At 43.7% G+C, this 21,049-nt stretch overlaps 2 protein-coding genes across 14 annotated transcripts in view; both read left to right on the forward strand.

Moving 5' to 3' along the window:
* The window catches only part of LOC125739831 (polymeric immunoglobulin receptor-like), a 61,376-nt gene that overhangs the window by 11,594 nt on the left and 28,733 nt on the right, over nucleotides 1-21,049 (forward strand). Inside the window, exons 3-10 of one of the 7 annotated variants that reach the window (XM_049010305.1) lie at nucleotides 527-838; nucleotides 1,176-1,499; nucleotides 2,086-2,200; nucleotides 5,511-5,599; nucleotides 5,705-5,754; nucleotides 6,650-6,751; nucleotides 6,958-7,011; nucleotides 7,400-7,604. In XM_049010305.1, coding sequence (XP_048866262.1) covers nucleotides 527-838; nucleotides 1,176-1,499; nucleotides 2,086-2,200; nucleotides 5,511-5,599; nucleotides 5,705-5,754; nucleotides 6,650-6,751; nucleotides 6,958-7,011; nucleotides 7,400-7,450 — 1,097 coding nt within the window. In that variant the 3' untranslated portion in view covers nucleotides 7,451-7,604. Of the gene's footprint in view, nucleotides 1-526; nucleotides 839-1,175; nucleotides 1,500-2,085; nucleotides 2,201-5,510; nucleotides 5,600-5,704; nucleotides 5,755-6,649; nucleotides 6,752-6,957; nucleotides 7,012-7,399; nucleotides 7,605-17,821; nucleotides 17,917-18,560; nucleotides 18,612-18,703; nucleotides 19,290-21,049 lie in introns of those variants that run through there. The other 6 variants (XM_049010307.1, XR_007397341.1, XM_049010306.1 and 3 more) reach the window with 6 other exon arrangements.
* Nucleotides 3-21,049, forward strand: part of LOC125739832 (CMRF35-like molecule 1) — a 70,314-nt gene continuing 49,267 nt past the window's right edge. For 5 of the 7 annotated variants that reach the window (XM_049010318.1, XM_049010320.1, XM_049010326.1 and 2 more), the window contains exon 1: nucleotides 20,575-20,775. In XM_049010318.1, the coding sequence (XP_048866275.1) occupies nucleotides 20,727-20,775 (49 nt within the window). In that variant the 5' untranslated portion in view covers nucleotides 20,575-20,726. Of the gene's footprint in view, nucleotides 555-20,574 lie in introns of those variants that run through there. The other 2 variants (XM_049010334.1, XM_049010324.1) reach the window with 2 other exon arrangements.

Raw genomic sequence — 21,049 nt, forward strand, 5'->3', positions numbered from 1 at the left:
TCTTCTATGTTGTTTAAAAGCACCTTCATTTGCAGGACCTTGCAAAAAATCTATTGCATTATGAGCAACATAACATTTATATAAAAATATTTCCTTCTATATGTGATAAAATAACATTAAAAACGGTAGAGGGATACATGAGGTGTACAGATAGAAACACAAAAGGCAATAAAGACAAAGTGCAAAGACAGTGTGAACAATATTGATCAAAAAATAAAGAAAGAAATGAAAGTGAATCAGCATGTGGTGCATGTGCAGGTGACATAATGACAGACTGGTGCTGCCTGTTTTTACAATGAAACGCCGTCCTGACGCCTCCTGGCTGGGGGTGATGGCTGCTGCATCGGGAGGATTCACGCCTCCTCTTTTATCTTAAATATTCCTACAGGAGCCTGAATACCTGGACATTTACACACGGCCCCCAATAGTACATGTGCAAATGTATGTATGATAAGCAGATGGAAGCTGGGTGATTCATACACTTTCCAATGATAATTCTAATACTGACTGTTTGTTTTCCTACAAGCTAAAGAGAGAAGTTCCACCCTGAAGACCTTCAGTTACTTAAGAGGACAAACGGGTGGATCCATCACCATCCCGTGTTTCTATGGTCAGGAGCATAAAAACCGTGAGAAATACTGGTGTAAATCAGGAAATACCCCCCCCTGCACATCAGCTATTAAAGCAACACAAACCATCGCTGATGATCCCGATAACTTAGTCTTCCTAGTTACCATGACGAACCTGCAGCAGTCAGATTGGGGATATTATTGGTGTTCTGTGGGTGAAGGAGGGACTAAGGAAACGTCTGACAGTCTCTTCTTCCTGGTTACTCCAAGTAAGCTAATATAATCTCTGTCGTATTAATGTCATTGTAATTTCACCCAGCTTCAGTTTATTGGTCCTAATAATGAGGGTGCAAAAGCATTTATCTATCTTCCGCGAAATTCATCAGGTTTTAAATCATCTCCTATATTTTTCTTTGACATTCCTTGCCTCTGTTGTAAACAGACCCCAGTCTCTGCATAAAACTCAGGCCTGTTAACCATTTATTGACCTGGACGTTTCATCACCTTTGGCTGTTCCTTACTGATTCTACTGTCATAAGTTACCAGCATGTTCATTCTGTATTATTATGTTTCTGATGCTCCGTCATTCATGTTCTCTCCCCATAGATGCTCAGAGTGTGAGGACTGAGACCTTGGTTTCTGCTCAGAGAGGACGACCTGTCACCATCCCATGTTACTATGACCAAAATTCCAAAGATAAAACCAAATACCTGTGCAGAGGATATGAATGGGATTCCTGCTCCAGAATAGCACAGTCAGACGGGGAACAGAGTAGAGGGACAGTGTCAGTCTCTGATGACCGTGACCAAATAGTGTTTAATGTGACCATAAGGGACCTGCAGGAGGAGGACTTTGACTATTACTGGTGTGCTGTGGAGACGTCTGCAGCACAAAGCCATCGTGCCTTTATGCCCCTGATAGTCCGGGAAGGTAAGATATCGGTTCCTGAAGGTGCTTCTGTTTCACCCTGAGGTACACAGAGGAAGAGAGCTGTTCTTGGGCTGTGATTAACACTAAATCACATGGCTATTTATGACTTTTCCCTATACTTTTATCTTGACTTCATAATTCTATCTATCTATCTATCTATCTATCTATCTATCTATCTATCTATCTATCTATCTATCTATCTATCTATCTATCTATCTATCTATCTATCTATCTATCTATCTATCTATCTATCTATCTATCTATCTATCTGGTGACCTTGTGCTTCTGCCTGTCAGTCTGTGATAAAGTCAGAGGGTGTTTTTACATACAGTGTTAAGCAAAGACACCCAGAGTTTAATGCTGTCACTCACAGACAGATATCAAAATATATGCAGCTCTAATATGAACGCAGGCTGAGCAACTGAGATCTGGACCAATAGCAGACTGTAGTGAATCAGACGCTGGCTGTTTAACATGCATCCCTGCACTGTGTCTCTTTGTGTATTTACATTTGGTGCTGGTGCCACATTCTCAGTCTTCATTGACATTGAACTAATCCAGTCGTCTTTCTTATTATCCTTCACAGTAATTTATGTTCCAACTACACAACAGACAGAACCGGTGACATCACCGCTGACCCATCCACGTGTCACTTTGACCCCCAACATAACTGTACTGAGCTTCATCAAGTCAGATTTAAGGTGAGATTACTTGCTTGCAAAGAATTTTTATTCATTTTGTGTAGTTATCAGTGTTCTGAACTTCTTTCAGTAGCTTTTCAGTATTGCAGCTACTTTTAAAATGCTGAAGCTTTTTCAGTAACTGCTGGTTCTTTTACAAATAGCCACAGTATGGTGAAACGCTGAATATGGTGAAACGCTACATCGTTAAAAAAATACTACAGGTCGTCATCGACTTACGACCTATGCGACTTTTGACTGGTTGACATTATGACTGTTCCAAGACTACAGATGCCTGGCAGCACGACTGTTGCCCAGTGTGAGTATATGACAGTTAACCCCCCCCCCCCCACCGACTGTCAGCAGTATGAACACCCGCACAGGACACTCATTAGTGATGGGAATTCCGGCTCTTTTAAGAGAGCCGGCTTTTTCGGCTCCCAAGTGGCTCTTCAGATTTTTTTGGTGCTTAAATGAATTTATTACCAAAAATAATGTAAAATTATTAGTGAAATGAATTACTATGGTTGGAAATCACGTGCAATCATTTTAGCCAATTCCTCATCACTTGTTTTCTGTTTTACTGGAGTCGTAGCTTTTTGCACAAACTGTCTCATAGAGCTCTAGGTTGTAGGTCTAGGTGGTTGTGGTGCTGTACTGGATGACGGTGTAGACATTGACAAACTGTCACTTTCCTTAGTAGCAGGTTCACTTGCTTGTCTTTTTTCTTCCCACTGCACTGATGGATGTACAGTTCTTATGTGACTACTTGTTTATTTGTTCGACTTCACTTTAAAAAAAATTAAGAAAGAAAAAAAGCGGCTCTGACTCCGGCTCACAGGCGGGAGCCGGCTCAGATCGTTCACTTCAAAGAGCCGGCTCCGAGAGCCGTTTCGTTCGCGACCGATACATCACTAACACTAATTCCTTCCCCTCGTGCTCAGGCTAATGTTCGCAGCGCTCATAGTACAGTATACATTCCTATCTGTTTGTATCTTAGTAGCTTAAATGGTGATAAAAAAAAAATTATGAATTCATTAAAATATGAAAATAATGATAAAAAGATTAAAAACAACAAACAATATGACAATCTTTGCACATAAAAAGACAGGCTGTCTTACCTCCTGTCAGTCGGAACCGATTGTTATCGTAAATCAATGACGACCTATATTATTTTTCTCTTTTTACAAAGACGGGTATTTTCAGCTACCGGGTGTTTCTGATTGGTGTTTTTACTTGAATACTCTGGGGATGGGACTGAAAATAAAGGACTGAAAATACTTCATGGCAAACAATATTTTTGACATTTTCATTAAAATGCATCGGAGCACTTTGGATCCTGGACAGATGATTAAAATCTCTTTCTTGTTGTAGCAGGAGGAGAAAACGGGGTTTGTGCGCTATTAAGTCCTGGGGGTGAGTAGCCAATAGGAGAGGGCGCTCAGACTATAAGGGTTACCCCGGAGATCATTTCAATTGTTGGACTCTCCGTTCGTTCGCAGATTGGTGGTCGGGACATCTTACACCCATGTTTAGCCCCTGGACGGTGTAAATGTTCCAAGCTGCGACAGGACGCCTGACGCTGGGAATAATACGGCTGGGTTTCTCCCGAGGGTCCCGTGTGTTGTGGTGCGGCGGTGACTGCTGCTCTGTCTACGGCGGCTCCGCTCTGCCTTGCTGCTGCTGTTTAGTGGCGTTTGCACTGTTTCGCGCTTTGAGCGCTTCTGGTTTGTCTTGTACTTCGTCCAGCCCGTAGCCGGTCGACTCATCAGCGAGTCCTTAGCTGGGGGACTGTTTGGCTGGGAGGGGGTGCGTCCATATGCGTGAGATGGGGTGTTAGAGGTGCTGATTGGTCCCCCGCTTTTCAAAGGTTTGTGTTTTATTTTGTTTTAATTGTACTACGATTTTCTTCGTTTAGACTGCAGTGTTTTTCCTTCTTGGGTTTTGTGTGATCACAGTTGTGGTTTGTAGTTCTTTCCTTCACCTGTGTGATTGCATGAATCCTTTGGCATCTTCTATGCTGACTTGCGTTTCAGCACCTAGTTTTAGTCCGGCCAGAAGTGGCTGTTGGTATCCGGGTGGTACTTCAGGCTTATGGTGTTCTGATGGACTGACTAATATTTTTATGGCTTTAGTTTTAATAAAATTTGTGTGTTTGGAACAACGTCTCTCTGCTCTTATGGTAAATGGACCAGTGTGCCTTGGCCCGGGGTGTAGAGCGACCGAACTTTCTCAGGGTGTAACACCTTCTGGCCATTAGTACTATTGTTTGGTACCATTCGGCAGTAATTCAACACCACTCGCTACACTTGATTATTAATTATCAACCATTCTAATTTTAACACAGCAATTGTGAAGTACTCTTGGTTTATACCAAATACAAAAACTTCTTTGAAAGCTTATTGTGATTTGACATTACGGTATTAAATTGATATTTATTTCAACTTTTAACATATTCCACATTTTTTTCCATCATGCTTTCAGAGTATTGAAGGGGGGGCCAGGCTTTGTGCTAAACTTTGTCACACTAAGAAATGGGAACAAACTGGAACACAGGCAGGAAGAAGAGGGGGGCTTTGGCCCTTCTCATAGTGCAAGTAAAATTAGAAAAGCAGAAGGTGCATTAGCAGGGTCATGGTGACATTATTCTTACGCTTGACCTGCGGGGCCTAACAAGGGAGGGGGTCGCTGACGCTGCCAAAGTGCAACATAACAGGATAAGGTAAAAGGGAACGGGTGTGGGTACTAACGCCAGCAATTTCAAAACAATAGTTGTATGTCACGCAACTGGAAAGGTACCAACAAGAACAGTAGATGCCCTAAACGGGGTATAAAAGCTAGACACAGACAACAGGGAGCTGCACTTCCTTCCTTCCTTAGCTGTAGCTTAGCTACTTTAAATCATAAGTAGCTTGAAAAGTTCCCGTTTAGAAGTAGCTCCCTCAACACTGGTAGTTATTCACTTCAACCATGTTAGATTCAGCAACCTGCAGTTACCTCCTCTTGGGTATGATGTTATTCCCCATCCAGCCCTGAAAGCAGGTCCTACAATTTCCAAGGAAAATTTGGGGGTTGGTGGCAGGATTGGCACTTCTGCTCCTGAGAAACTTCTCACCATTCAGACTAGTGTGGTGCTGAGGTATCGCACAGCTGCACTTGGGTTCTCATCCCTGAGGTGGTTTGTCATGGTGGGGGTGCGGCAACATGCCCTATCTCTCCATCTTTAGATTGATACCCAACAAATATACATGTTTGCTGGGTGTGACTCATATGCAGAGCTTGGGGAGATAAAACCCAGATAACATGAAATCCATCATGTTTATTTCCCCAGTATCACCACACTGCTGCTCTCTATGGGGATCGTAGGAGTGCTGCTGTTCACTGTTGTCATGGTTAGCATGATACTGAGGAAAAGATCCGGTGAGGATGGCTGCTTTCAAAACTTAATTTTTACAATTTGACTGCTATATATAACAAACTGAAGTGAGTCATTTTTCAGTAAATTACCACTGTTTTTCTCTTTAGAGATGGTACGGGTCAGAAACAGGAACCGAGAAAACACAGCCACCCTCAGTGTAAGTGTATCTTTGGACATCTCATTTGTGAGATGGTGCTTTGTGTCAACCTTTGTATTACAAAGAGTCTAACTGTGAATTTTCCACCGCAGTCTGGTCTGGTCCTCTGCCAGATAAGTGTAGCTTAGCAGAGCTGAATGTGTGAGAACTGCAGCACAGCAATGAGCAGATCATGCTAATAAGCATTAGCTCTCACACCACACACCATGCATGGCATCCTTTAGCAATCTTACCACTCCATCAGACATCTTCATAGCGCTTGTCCTGCTGCTCTGAGCACTGACATGTAATTATACAGTCTTGTGTCATCTACTGTATGTTTTGGTAGTAAAATGCAGAGTGTTTTATAAAATATACTGAAGGTGTTACAATTGAAATTTTCTGTTTGTGTGTAAAGACATGCAGTGCAGTGGAATGTATGGATTGGATGATTACAGTATCCATCTACCGTACGTATCTGTAATTACAGAGTATAAGAGTAATGGTACATGATTACAGTATCCATCTACCGTACGTATCTGTCATTACAGAGTGTAAGAGTAATGGCACATGATTACAGTATCCATCTACCGTACGTATCTGTAATTACAGAATGTAAGAGAAATGGCACATGATTACAGTATCCATCTACCGTACGTATCTGTAATTATCGAGTATAAGAGTAATGCTACATGATTACAGTATCCATCTACCGTACGTATCTGTAATTACAGAGTGTAAGAGTAATGGTACATGATTACAGTATCCATCTACCGTACGTATCTGTAATTACAAAGTGTAAGAGTAATGGCACTTGATTACAGTATCCATCTACCGTACGTATCTGTAATTACAAAGTGTAAGAGTAATGGTACATGATTACAGTATCCATTTAAAGTGATTTTTCCCTCCCCAGCCCTCTGTAGACCCAGGGGATGAAGTGACATACATCTCAGTAACTGCAAAGGCCAGGAATGCGGCTCCTTCACCTACCCAGGTCATGCCATTAGGAATCATGGTAAGGGCCTGGAGACTTGAACGTAATCTGAGACTCATCCACCAGGAAAGAATATTTCTATGAAATCAAAAATTTACTTGAGTTGCACAAACATTGTGGTATGAATGAAAATCCATGCATTTCATTTGGGTTTATCCAGCTTGGAAACAGTGTTGCTGCCGTCCTTAAGATAGTACAGCCTAGTAACACTGTATGTTCTCCCTTAGAGCTCAGCCGACCCAAATGTGATCTACAGTTACACGACCACACAGAGGAAAAAGGTGATTCCCTTTCAGTCCTGGAGCCTCACACTGCTGCTGTCTTTAGCTAACAGGCATCTATGCTCCGTTTCACTCAGGATGTGAATAAATTACTGGTGCACTGATGTTCACAGACTAATGTACAGAGACATTATGTTTTGAGTATGGCTGTAATGTTATACATTCATGTGCAGTATCACTTTATACAAAGTTGAAAAGGCTAATTGTCCAGATTGAAAGTCTCTACTTTGGCAAACTCTAAGCACCAATCAAAAGCAGATGTAGCTGTTTCCAAAATATGTCACTGTGCACTGTCAGTCAATCAGTGCAATGATCCACCTGCACAGCTGCAGCCCCAAAGCTGAAATGCACCTCTAGCTAAACTCAGACCTTCTGTCTGCTTCCCCAGGCTGCAGCAGATCCGCACGAGGTCGTCTACAGCGCCGTGGCTCGGAGATAGAAAGCGGCAAGACGCCTCCAGTCCCTGACAGATGGGCCCCGAAATGATGATGTTGATGGTCATTGATATACTGAAAGAGAATATCAAAAGCTGTTTATGGTTTACATTGTGTTTTGTTTTTAATACAAATAAAAAAAATATCCTATATAGCAAACCGATTCGTTGTTTTTGGGCACGGTCCGGAGCTATCACACTAGACTTTGGGGGTCAAACTTGCTCGGGCACGGTATGGATCAGCTACTGTTACTACAGCCTAAGAGGGAGTTTCCCTTGGAGCGGGTGGAGCTTGGTCACTGCTCCACCAGCCCGTCATGCTGGTGATGAAGGGGAGAAGTGTGGGTCTTCACGATCCCCAGCAGCCAACACACCTCACTGAACAGCTATGGTGTGAAATTCCCCCCCTGGTAGCTGTGCAGCTTCTCTGGGGCACTGAAGAGCTACCGCTGCTGTGAGGGTAGAAGTCTGGTCAGGGATCACGTATGCCTCAAGCCACTTCCATGGGCACCAGTATGTAGCAGTTCCTGGCCTCCATGCAGGGCAAGAGGCCCAGGACATCCACCCCGACACGGTGCCCACCAGGTATGTCTGCAGCCTGGGCCTGCTGGTTAGGACCCTTCTGAATCTTGCAAGTGTTGCAGCAATGCACACACACCTCAACATCCTGCCAGCCCCGTAGACTTCGTGCACCAACCTCAGCATGATGCTGCACAGGTTCCGGGACACCAGTAGCTGCTGCAGCTGTCCTGCGCCCTCCAGTGATCGAGTATCCAGTGATATTACAGCAGGCCCTCATGTTCCTCCAGGGTGTTCCACTGGGAGTGGTAGAGCTTGGTTTAAAGGCCAGAGAATGAGATCACCTCCCAGCCAGGTCTACACCCCATCCAGCCACTCCCTGACCCTGGCCAACAGAGGGTCACTGTATTGGTCCAGAATGAGCTGTTAGCAATTGGTGTCCTGGTGGGCCTGGTTGTCTGGCATTTTGTGGGCAGTGGCTACTACTCAGGTGAGCTGGTCTCGCTCCTCCACTCAGCAGTAATGGTGGCAGGTGACAGTGGCGAGATGGGGCGTCCACATTTCCAACAGCTTCATCAGGTGATGATGGACCAAGATATCAAACTCTGTCAGCACCTCCAGTCCACAGACCTGCTGTCACTCTGGGCTGCAGTAGTTCAGGAGCCACATGAGGGACGCGAGAGAGGAGGTAGGTATGGAAGTTCTGCCTACCTCATATACAAATACTCTTCACTTGGTCCTGCCTGTGAGAGCACTGTGCTTAGCTCCTCTTTGATAGCATCCGTATCCATGATGAACAGAGGGTGGGGGTCTGAGTAGGCTAGCACAGGAGCCAAATGGAGCTAGATAAAAGGTGTTTTGCAGGAATCTGTCCAGGGAAATCCACTTCCCTGCTCTGTAAGACAAGTGCAGGGGCTTTTCAATGCTGGTGAAGTCCCTTACGAAGCGTCAGTAATATGACACCAGCTCCAGGAAGCTCCGCAGCCCCACCACAGTCTGTGAAACCAGCCAGTTCTACACAGCTGCAGTCTTCCTTGGATCATTGGCCACTCCCTCCCCACTGATGACCTGCCCAAGGAGGGAACATTTCTGGGGGTTCAGCCCCAACCCTGCCCAGTGGATATCTGCACCAGGGAAGTGGGCTGGCAGTTCATTCTTGGCAGTGAATATGTCTTGGAACGAGTTCATAAGAGCCTTGAGCTTATGCCACTGCTCTGCCATCAGGTTATGAGTGCTGCACTGCCACAATTCCTGGACAGCCTGGGCTGTTTTGGGAGACTCTCCTGCCGTGGTGCTGCTGTTCCAGGCTGTTCCAGCTGAGGTTTTGACTGTATTGCTGGTGATGGCTTTACCATGGGAGCTGCGGGTCACTCTCTTCCCTCACTGCAGGGACATCTCTCTGCCTCTCATCCTCCACTGCTAACACTGGTCGCCACTGTGATGTTGGAGGACTATCACGTCTGCCCTGAGGTCGAGGGCTTTACCTGGCACATCAGGGAGTGGCAAACTAGCAAGACTAATCTGATGATACAACGGTCAGCCATGTCTAAACCTCCTGCACCAGTGTGTGTCTAGTCAGCCGCTGCGTTTTCCCCTTTGTTTTCCCCTTCATGGCCATGCGCTTGACTATCACCAAGGTCAGCTGGACATTTGCTGCCTCCCAGCTGGCTGCTGTGGCCCTGTCGGTGTGCGGCAGCACACATGGGTAGAGCAGGGTGATGGTGGATCCCGTGTCCAGCAGGGCTTAGCAGGGCATCCTGTCCACCAGGCAGTCGGCATACAGGCTTGACAAATCAAATAATAAAAAAAGAACAATTATGTTTTTATGCGTGTTCAAGATTATTTCATTAATCGTCTGGCCTTTGTTATACAACAAACATTAAATATGCATTACTGCCAAAAAACAGATAATATTACACGTTGAGGACGGCTTCCATTCATATACATGTACATTTGTGGGGAGACGCCACTGCGGTAACAGCGGCTTCTTCACTTCCGGTACTTTGCCGTATCACTCTATAGAAGCGGCTGACAGCCTTGCTGACATAAAGGGCCTATTTGAAATGTTCCTGTTAACTAGTGTGCCAAATCTGCACTGTGTTTAACATTAATTATAACATCACATCAAAGAAACATTTTCAATACACTTGTATGATAATGATTGTTTTCTCATATGCACATGCCCCAATTCAAAACACTGCTTTTAGTAACTTCTTTAAGAAGTATTGCATTGGGAGCAAATGACAAAAAGGGAGACTGAAGTGTATCAAACAAAAATACTAGTAATATACAAAGATGCTGTCATCCTCATGTGGGGATCTGAACGGGCTGGTAGGAGTAGTTGCATGGGACTGGTAATTACACTATATTGGTAACCACTTGAGCCAGGTCATATGACCTACCAGGAAGTTATAAAAGGCTGCCAAGATGGAATCTCATTCTCTTGCTGCTGTTTTAAGACTGGACATGGGGTGGGTTTGTCTTTCCTGTGGGTAAGTAAAGGAGGAGGAGGGTTGTTTGTTTGAGGAAACTTTTATAAAACGTTTGTTTGATTTTAATTTTACCAGGATGATTGCTAGCAGCGTGTAGCTCTTCATGGAGGACGCGGAGGTGACTGTTTGCAATTTTATCATTTGACGTGATCCCCTACGAGCTGCTGGGCTACAGACACTGAGGCTCTGGTAACTTGGGTTATACTGTGGGATTTAAAATGATCTATGTTTCTTTGATGTTGATTATGTTTCTTTGTACCTGTAGCATTGGAACGCTTCGTCTTGGTGTTACTGTGCTGCAGGGACATTAAGCATTCCTGCAGTGGACTAGATCAGCCACTGTCTTATGGTTATTTGATAGGGTTTTTGGTTTTCTTTTATTAGTGCCCTGGTTGCTGCTATGGGCTAAGTTGTAAGTGTAATTGTAGTATTGTATTTTGGGCAGTGGACATCGGCTGCTACCCTCCCCTTATGTTTGTACATGGGGTCTTTCTGTACAAGGCCCGATCCGCACAGGCTTTCGCTCTCTGCTGCTGGGGTGCCACACTGAGCGGACACTGTACTGTTGTGTCTCGCGTTTGTCGTGTTGCATGCTGTGTGCTGTTGGGTTTTGCTGTTTTCTTTGTCACCAGGGGCCTTCTGAGCTGAGAGCTTCGCGTGCCGATCTGACCTTACTATCCGGAGGACAGTCAGCCGCCTCCCCAGAAACATTCTTTATTTGACTAATTGATTTTAGATATTAGTGATAAAACCCAATTCACTTCACTTTATTTGTACATGCCTCTTTGTTGTCCCTTTGTGGGGAGGATTCAAACTTAGCCATGTCTCAGAAGGAGCATTAGGGGTTCCTCCTACCCTTACCAGGAGGTGCTGTAGTCAGAGCAGTGTGGGTATTCTGTGCTTTGGGCACCACACTCACAAAATCATCCACAATCAAGTCGGAAAAAAGATGGACAGCTATATATACAAACGTGTGTGTGTGTGTGTGTGTGTGTGTGTGTGTGTGTGTGTGTGTGTGTGTGTGTGTGTGTGTGTGTGTGTGTGTGTGTGTGTGTGTGTGTGTGTGTGTGTGTGTGTGTGTGTGCCCACCAGTCAGTGTGATCCCTAGTCCTGTCTTCCTTAGCTGAGCTCCATTATCTGGGGGACATGGTTCCTCACTGTAAGTTGCAGACATGCTTTGGAGTAGTCGGTTATCAAACGACTGCGGGAGGGGCTGAGTACGTTCTTCATGTCTGAGAATATCTGCTCACAGAAGTAGACTGACCCAAAGACTGACAGCAAAGCCAGTGCAACATCTTGGAAACTGAACTTCCCTGGTGCAGAAGCCCAGCAGGTGAAGATCCAGGTTGTGTGATCTTGCATTGCTGTGGTTTCTAGTTGTTTCTGTAGCTCTGAAAACATTTAGTGTTAAACCCTTCAGCTCTATCGGCCGCATTTTCATGTCTTGTTCATCCAAACAGACCATCAAGAGAGAAATCCAATTTGTGTCCATCAAGGTTGTTGGGTTTGATCAGTGAAGAGGACATCGGTCCATTCTTCTGGAAATCCCCAAATTGTTTTGTGAACTCCGACTCAAACTCACTCATGTATTTGCATATTTCAGTGGTGTTGATGTAGTGCTGCAAGGACAGCTGCCTTGTGTGTCTGAAGTAGTGGAAAGTGGAGGTACAGTAACATCGCTTGAAAAGATTGGTAGCTTTCTGAAAAAAGCTGCCGCTGTAAACATGCCCAAAAGAGTTTGCCCTGGACTTTGCAGTTTGGCCATAAACGTGCACATGAATGGCCCACTGGAGGTCATTGTGTGGGGCTCTGGCAGTGCTCCTCCTGTTCCTCCTCACAAAAGGAAGCATAAGGAGAGGGAAATGTGGTCATCGCCTGCAAAACCATTCCCTTAAAGGGGGGTTTTCTTGCTGTTGTCCCTCCTCTTCATCTGTTGTTGCTTCCATATGCACCAGATCAGGTGAAATTGATTCACCATCGCTTACACCTAAACCTTGCGGAGAGCCTTCCCAGACGAGATGAAGCTGTTATAGCTGCAAAGGGTGGGCCAACTCCATGTTAAAGCCTATGTGATAGGAATGGGATGTCAAAGTTCATATGTGTATAAAGGCAGGTGTCCCAATACTTTTGGCAATATAGTGTATATAAGATGTATTTATGTCCCTTCACATTGTACTCTTACGTTGTGTGTATTGTCAGGTCCTGTTTGTCGTTGCTGCTGTAAAGGCAAAATTTCTCTTCCAGGGATTAATAGATCTCCATCTCATCACTCCTATGTTTGAGTGTGATCCATGGCATTACACCTGAGTGGAGGATTTAACATTTGTATTCTGGTATTTTAGCAATCCAGAATTCCAATTTGACTGTAAACTGTCAGTATTGTATAATGTTCAGGACAGGCTGATCTACATTTTTGCTATTGACTGGTAAATGTCAGTAATTGTTGGCATTCTTTGACGAGTTTAACAAATTGGTTGGATGGTTTTACTGTACCGAGTGCTTCTGTAAAGTCTTAATTAAAGTGAGTGATTTGACAGAGTGAGTCTTGCTGTGCTCCCAGTGCCTGTGGGCAGCTTGTTCAACAACTGAAAGCCATTTCATTCAATCTGTGATGCCAACATGGCCATAATGATTCAGTCATTTTGAGTTTCTCATGCACGATCAGTGTTATGACAGAACACTTGGGTGAGTTCCAGAACTCTTTATTGGGGAGAGAGAATCAGGTCCAAATAACAAGCAGGGTTACAACCAGAAATCAGTCCAAAGCGGGTTACCAAAATCAGGGGATGATCCGAGAGGCAGGTCGGTAAGTCGGGGAATCCGGGAGATCTACGGGAGATACGGGAGATTAGTACAGGATTGTTTTTTTTTTTACTCAGTTTGTTAACACCCCTACCAGGGGAGATGCCATTCTTGATCTTGTTCTCTCTAATAACCAGGACAGGATTGGTAAATTAGACGTTTTAGAACCACTTGACAGTAGCGATCATAACATGGTCAAATTTGAGGTTAAGTTTAGTGTTCGAAGAGCTAAGTCCAAATCAAAAATATATAATGTTAGGAAGGCTGACTTTAAGTGTATGAGACTAAAACTAGAAACTGTGAACTGGATGGAGTTAAATAACAAAACTGTTGAAGAGGCCTGGGAATTTTTTAAAAGCACATTATTGCAAGTGCAAGAGGACTTCATACCTGTTTCCAGCAAGAATAAATCTAGGAAATTGCAACCTAGGTGGTTTACTAGGGAAATAAAGCATAAAGTAAGGAGGAAAAGGGCTTTGTTCCAGCAATGGAAAATAACTGACGATGACAGAATTAAGCAGGAATATCTAAGTCTACAGACTGAGTTAAAAAATGATATTAGACGAGCTAAAAGAAATGTCGAAAGGATGGTTGCATTGGAAGCTAAGGATGACGTTAAAAGTTTCTTCCAGTATTTTAACTCTAAAAGAGCTCTAAAACCTGAAATTACTAATCTGCAGGATAGTAAGGGTCTTATAATAGTAAACGACATTGATATAGTAAATGAGTTCAATGATAGTTTTGCACGGGTATTCACTGTTGAGGACCTTAGTAATTTACCAGTTATTACCTATCCAGCATTGTCTATGGCTAGTGTATATGTGACTGAGGCGGATGTTTTGCAGAGCCTGGCTAAGCTCAAAATAAATAAATCACAGGGTCCTGATGGCATCTTACCTATAGTGTTAAAAGAGATGAGGGATATTATTTGCCGACCCTTAACTTTACTGTTTCAAAAATCCTTATCTGAAGGTGTGGTACCTTCTGATTGGAAGCACGCCTTCATAACGCCTATTTTTAAAAAAGGGGATAGAAGTAATTTGTCTAACTATAGGCCAATCAGTCTAACTTGTATAACTGGTAAAGTTATGGAGGCTATAATCAAAGAGAAAATGGTAGATTACCTTGACTCTAATAACATTTTGCGGGATAGCCAGCATGGATTTAGGAGAGGTAGATCCTGTTTAACAAATCTGTTGGAGTTTTTTGAGGAAGCTACTCAGGAAGTTGATGATAAGAAGGCCTATGATGTCATCTACTTAGATTTCCAAAAGGCTTTTGATGTTGTCCCCCACAAGAGGCTCCTACTTAAACTCAAAGCGACAGGTATTTTAGGTACCGTAGCGACCTGGATTGATAACTGGTTAACAGATAGGAAACAGCGAGTAGTTATAAGAGGCACAATGTCACAGTGGGCTTGCGTTCATAGTGGGGTACCGCAGGGTTCGATTTTAGGACCACTATTGTTCCTAATTTACATAAATGATATGGATACCAATATATACAGTAAACTGGTGAAATTTGCAGATGACACCAAGGTGGGTGGTGTAGCAGATACTGAATTAGTGGCTCAGCAGCTACAGCGGGATCTTGATTTAATTAGTGACTGGGCCGATACCTGGCAGATGAAATTTAACATCGATAAATGTAAGGTACTCCATCTAGGGAGCAGAAATATAAAGTACAGGTATTTCATGGGTGTCACTGAAATAAAGGTAGCTGATCATGAGAAAGACCTTGGTGTGTATGTTGATGCTTCCATGTCCCATTCTCGCCAGTGTGGGGAAGCAATAAAAAAGGCCAATAGGATGTTGGGGTATATCTCCAGGTGTGTGGAGTTTAAGTCAAGGGAGGTAATGCTAAGATTATACAATTCCTTGGTGAGACCTCACCTAGAATATTGTGTGCAGGTTTGGTCACCATATCTTAAAAAGGACATTGTGGCCTTAGAAAAGGTGCAGCGTAGGGCCACAAAAATGATTCCTGGTCTTAGAGGAATGTCATACGAGGAACGGTTACTTGAGCTAAATCTGTTCAGTCTCAAGCAAAGGAGACTGAGGGGGGACATGATCCAGGTATATAAGATTCTAACAGGTATGGATGCTGTTCAAGCAAATAGTTACTTCAGCATTAGTTTAAATACACGAACTCGTGGCCATAGGTGGAAATTAGCGGGAGAACACTTCAAGCTGGATTTAAGGAAGCACTTCTTTACACAGCGTGTAGTCAGAGTATGGAATACCCTTCCTGATAATGTAGTGCAAGCTGAATCCTTGGGTTCCTTTAAATCAGAGCTAGATAAGATTTTAACGACTCTGAGCTATTAGTTTAGTTCTCCCCAAGCGAGCTTGATGGGCCGAATGGCCTCCTCTCGTTTGTATAGTTCTTATGTTCTTATGTTCTTATCTGTCCAATGACAAGGACGACACACACGAGAAGACACGAGGGTAGATCAGGGCTGGTTGGGAGGGAGGTAGGAAGGAGTAGGAGGCGTGGGCAGAGGAAGTAGGCAGAGTCTGGCGGAGAGGAGCTGTAACAAAGAATCGGGTTAGAATCGCTCGGAAGCTGCAGGATCTCCGTGCGGATTTAGGTGGAGCAGTCTGGCTGGTGGGGCACGAGCGGTCTTAGCTTGGGCGGATGTGGGACAGGAGGATATGTAATCACTGATATCCGCCTCCAGGGAAGGTCACCAGTACTAGTGCTTCATCAGCTCTGTGGTTTGATGGATATTTGGCTGTTTCTCTGTTTTCATCTATCCATACTGATTACAATTCTGACGATTGGAAGAAGCCTCTGCACTGGCTTGTCATTACCTCCCTACTCTCCAGTTATTTCTCAAATCTTTTGACTTGGACAGTGTGACTTGGCACTTAACCATCTCTCCTATTTGACTCTCTCTGCTGGCCCTTGGAGGATGGGCTCCCCCTTTGAGTCTGGTCCCTCCCAAGGTTTCTTCCTTCTTGGGAGTTTTTCCTTGCCACCGTCGCCTATGACTTACTCACTGGGGACTTTGGGTGAGGATGCTGTAAAGCGCTTTGAGACAATGTAATGTTGTGATAATGCTCTATACAAAAATAAATTTTATTGTTGTACAGTCCATAACAGGGCACACGTTCATACACTAAGGGCAATTTAGAGATCAGCCATTTCACATAAGTGCATGTCTGTCTTTTTAGGGGGCATTAAGTGTAAAGCGCTCGTTCTCTGTGCCATAAAAAGCATTATTTAATGATGAAATCAAGTAATGCCTTGCTGAATTTGTCGACAAAGACTGTCATGACCAGCGCGTCCAGTCCTCGATGTGCCACGCCCCCTCATCATCCACGTGTGCTTCCCTGATTGTGCCCAGCTGTTCTGTAATTTCGCCCTGTCTTACGTATATCAGTCCACGTCTTCCTCTGTCAAAGAATTGATATTAGTAGAGTAATCACTAGCTAATTAGGAGCATAACAAGAAACCTCTTTACGACAGACAGTTGACCAGTGATTGTCCTGTCCTGGCAGTGCCCCTGAACACTCAGTAGAGCGGGTTGAGTAACTCTAGCTCCACCTGTAGCTGAGATCTGCAGACTGTCTCTAATTGAATGTATTAATCCATTCATAATCACCATTTTATTGGAGTATTCTGAATGCAGGCTACCCAGTGTGTGGGCTGAACTGCCGGGGACAGTGTGTGGGCTGAACTGCCGGGGACAGTGTGTGGGCTGAACTGCCGGGGACAGTGTGTGGGCTGAACTGCCGGGGACAGTGTGTGGGCTGAACTGCCGGGGACAGTGTGTGGGCTGAACTGCCGGGGACAGTGTTATTCAGGGGAAACTGGCATGGTAACATAACCTACAATTGGAGAGAATCAGGGCTGAGACCTTTCATTGACCTGACTTAAAAAATGTAATGAAAATAGTGACACTGAGTACATACAACAGGAAAAGTATAAACCCAGAAGTTATTTGTATTTTTATCACATTTAAATTCAAGTTAATGTAATTACACGGGTCTGCAAAAGTCGGGGCTCCACCTTCTGGTCATTAGAAAGTACTACTTCCCTCATGGGCGCACGCCTACCACGTGCCCTTTGTGAATCAGCAAAAGGTGAAATGCATTTTGTGCTGCCTTTTGTGACTCAGCAAAAGATAAAAAGACTCAAACCCAGCCTCAGCACATCTGCAGGTCCTTAAGCAAGACCCTTAACCCCCAGCTCCCTGGGCACCGCTACGGGCGGCTCCCCTTTGCAGACAGCTTGGTCTACAAAGAAAATAGAGCAAATTGAGGGAGGCGTAAAGACAATTTCCCCACGGGGATCAATAAAGTATGGATTACTTTTATTATTACTTCAATTAAATTAGACATAATACATTTCCACACATTTCCACAAAATGTTCTTCTTAGTGTGAAATATGAAAAATCTAATTTGTCTGTCTGAGGCTCCCATTACCAAGGAATAATATAGTTTACCTACAGCTGATGTTAACATGACTCCCCGTTTCATAGGATTGTGTTCTGAGAGGAGGATTATTGTGATAAAGAATGATTATGGTTAAAATGAGCTTCCTGATTATTTCCACAAGGGGGCGAGCTCTGCATATCACCCTGCACACTGCTGTTGGTCTTGTCTACTTAATCTGCACCATTGTAGCTGTGATGAGAACATGGAGCTACTGCAGTAAGTAGCTGAATCGTGGCCTTTTATCTCAGACTAAATCCGAATGATGAAACCAACCACGTTGAGGCTGGAATGTCTGTCATGTTTAATCATGCTGTTTTAATTTTTATTGGAGCATCTGTAATGTCATCAGTAAAGACCATTTCCATACAGTATTAAACAGGCTGTGTGTCAGGAAGAAAGACAGGAGAGGTGAAGTTAGATCCCCTACAGTGTTTATACCTGAAAAAAAGAGAAAAACAAACATTACTGGCATCAGAAAACAAAGGAATCATATTCAGTTAAGATATCAGTTAAAAGAAGCTCACCTTTTCACCACACTGTGAGTAAGGGATCATCCACACACCCTCTAGTAACTGGCCATGGTTTGGGTCACATTACGCACTGTCTGTTCCCCATTAGCAGTTATCCAGTGTGAGGTCAGGAGGAACCTGGAGCAGAGGGCAGGGGATGGACAGGGACCCAGAGACACACACAGACACAGCAGGGAATGTGGAGAGAGCAGACAGCTAAGCTGCAGGTCCTTGGGGGAGGCAGAGAGAGAGAAAATACAAATGACACAGGCAGACAGGAAGTGAGGTAACGGTGCTCACTGTGTCACAGCGCCCCCTGCTGCTCAGCCAGATAAATGTGTCTTTTTTCAGGGAGAAAAGGACAGCGGGGCCAGAAGATGTAATTAGGCCAAGTTTGCATCGGTGAGGAGGAGGAAGTGACACGAGCAACATCTTCCTCTTTCATGCATTCTGTTGTTCTGATGGAAACAATTTCTTTCCTTTATCTTTTTAAGATGCTGTTGTCTCTGTTGGATGGTGCTGGTCAACAAAATAGGTCACATAGGGGGCTGCCTAGGGCTCCATCTTCTGAGGGGGTTCCAACTTAGGAAATTGCCAACACCAGCCCCTGTCCAACCCCCTCTCCGTCCCCTCCTCCCCCCACGTGGATCATGAACAAAACAAGGCAAGAAAAAGTAACACTCAGCGCTAAAGTTTGAATATCATCTAGGGCTTCGACCGGTACAACTGTAGGATATTGTACATTGGTCACTGCAGAATTTTGTTTTAATGTATAAAATAAAGATTCACTCTAAGTATGTGATGGAAAATGTGCAGCATGTTTACTTGCAAACAGATGTATTGATGTACGTGTCACTTGAGGCTGGGTGTGAAGATTGACACTTTATCACTGCTGGCTTTGGCAGTTTATTCCCCCTTTGAAGCTGGTGACCCACACTTACCAACACGGCTCTCTGTACAGTTTAGCAGAAGTGAAATGCAGGCAGGTGGCCGACAGCCGAACAGAGGGGCGTATGCAGGCTTTGCTGAAGGCGATGCAGCTTAAGATGGTTTTGTGGTAATAAAACAGGCTGTTTTTCAGCCGTGTGTCTGCGTCATTTTGTCACCTCTCTGCCACAGTCATGTGACTCCTCACTCAAAGATAAACATCTCAAACTCTTTGTACATCTGGTCGTATTAATAAGACTAACGAAGATGAAGCATATCGTATACAACCCCCTACTGGGGCAAAGCTCACTTCACCTTATTCTCTGAGGTCTTAAGTTCAGTTTGTGACTTTAGTTTGATACTGAAGTCACCCTGACAGCAGCGGATTGTTAAAATGACCAGGGGAGACATATAAACTCCTTCAGGAGCATTTTTATACCGACACCCCAGTAACTTCCTAATGTAAACTGTGCTGCCGACAGTAATTAGCCAAACTAAAGCTGATTAGGAAATGCCTACATCTGAATTTGCAGCTTCATCATAACCAGCTAATTATTGTAGTTGCAGTGAATTAAATCAGGATGATTTGGGATTCTGCAGGAATGTAGTTTCTGGATCCTGTGTCATAACTGGCTTTCATACTGTAATAAATATTTATCAATCTGATAAAGTTATTAACTAGCATGTAACACTGGTGTCTTGTATACAGGAGCAGAGATAACAGCAAAGATGTCTGTCACTTCTCTACAGACCCTTGATGACGACTCATATGAAAGATTCAGAAACTGCACAGAAACTGAATATAGTTGCCGTTGATTCACGGTCTATGTGTGTGTGTGTCTTTGTGGGGGGAGGGGGGGATATGGGCATGTTATGCTGTGGAGACCAAATGTGCCCAGACTGTATTAAAAGCCTGTTATTCTGACATATTCTGATCGTTTTTTCAACCCCTACAAAGGGAAACTGAATTTGATCAAAATCTGTTACTGCCAAAAGTTACAATACTGCAAAAAATGCCAAAAGTCTCGTGTTTTGTTTCGTTACTTAAGGTTAGGGATAGGGCTGGGTAGGGTTAAGGTTGTCATGTAATTAAAATGTTCTCCATATAATTGAGTCCCCACAAAAATGTAATTACAATCCTGTGTGTGTGTCGTTCTTTGTGTGTGTGTGTGTGTGTGTCTGTTAATTAGGTTTACATTACATTGGGAGGACCAAATATCCCCCACAAAGTGATAAAAACCCGTTTCTTTGATGTTGTGGGGGCAATTTTTCAGGTCCCCACAATGATCTGTGAATGTAATAAAAAAAACTATAAATGCCAGAAAAAAATTTGTTTGGTTACTTATGGTTAAGATCGTCATGTTGGGATTAGATTGTTTCCCAAAGAAATGAATGTAGAGTCCCCACAAATACATAATCACAAATCTGTGCGTGTGTGTGTGTATGTGTATCTGTGTGTGATGTCGTTCCTTCCCTCTCTGCCAGCCCCCCTCTTTAATGCACTGACACATTCAGAATGAGGACAGACAGTCAGTTTATTACAGATGGATAGAAACAGATACAGCTAAAGGCCACAATCGACACCCAGACATGGCTCCTCTCCTCTTCCTCCTCTTCATCGTTTTTATGGCGGTACCAGGTAAAGCCTCCAATTTTTTTCACTGGTTGTTTAACTGATTAAAAGAAAGACGATAAAAGCAAGTATTTTCTTGTTAATCTTGCACTTTGATGAGCAAATTAGGTATTCGTTTCGTATTGATATATTATTACTCTCTGTTGTAGCTTTTTCTTTGAAAGTAACATAACGGCATATTATCCTGAGCAAATGAAGCTTTCAGCCACTGACCATAACTGAGTAAACTACAGACAAAGCTGTTATCAGAGTGTAAATCCACCAAATTTGCTGATTTTGC

This window comes from Brienomyrus brachyistius, chromosome 4 (assembly GCF_023856365.1).
Source record: "Brienomyrus brachyistius isolate T26 chromosome 4, BBRACH_0.4, whole genome shotgun sequence".
Lineage (NCBI taxonomy): Eukaryota > Metazoa > Chordata > Actinopteri > Osteoglossiformes > Mormyridae > Brienomyrus > Brienomyrus brachyistius.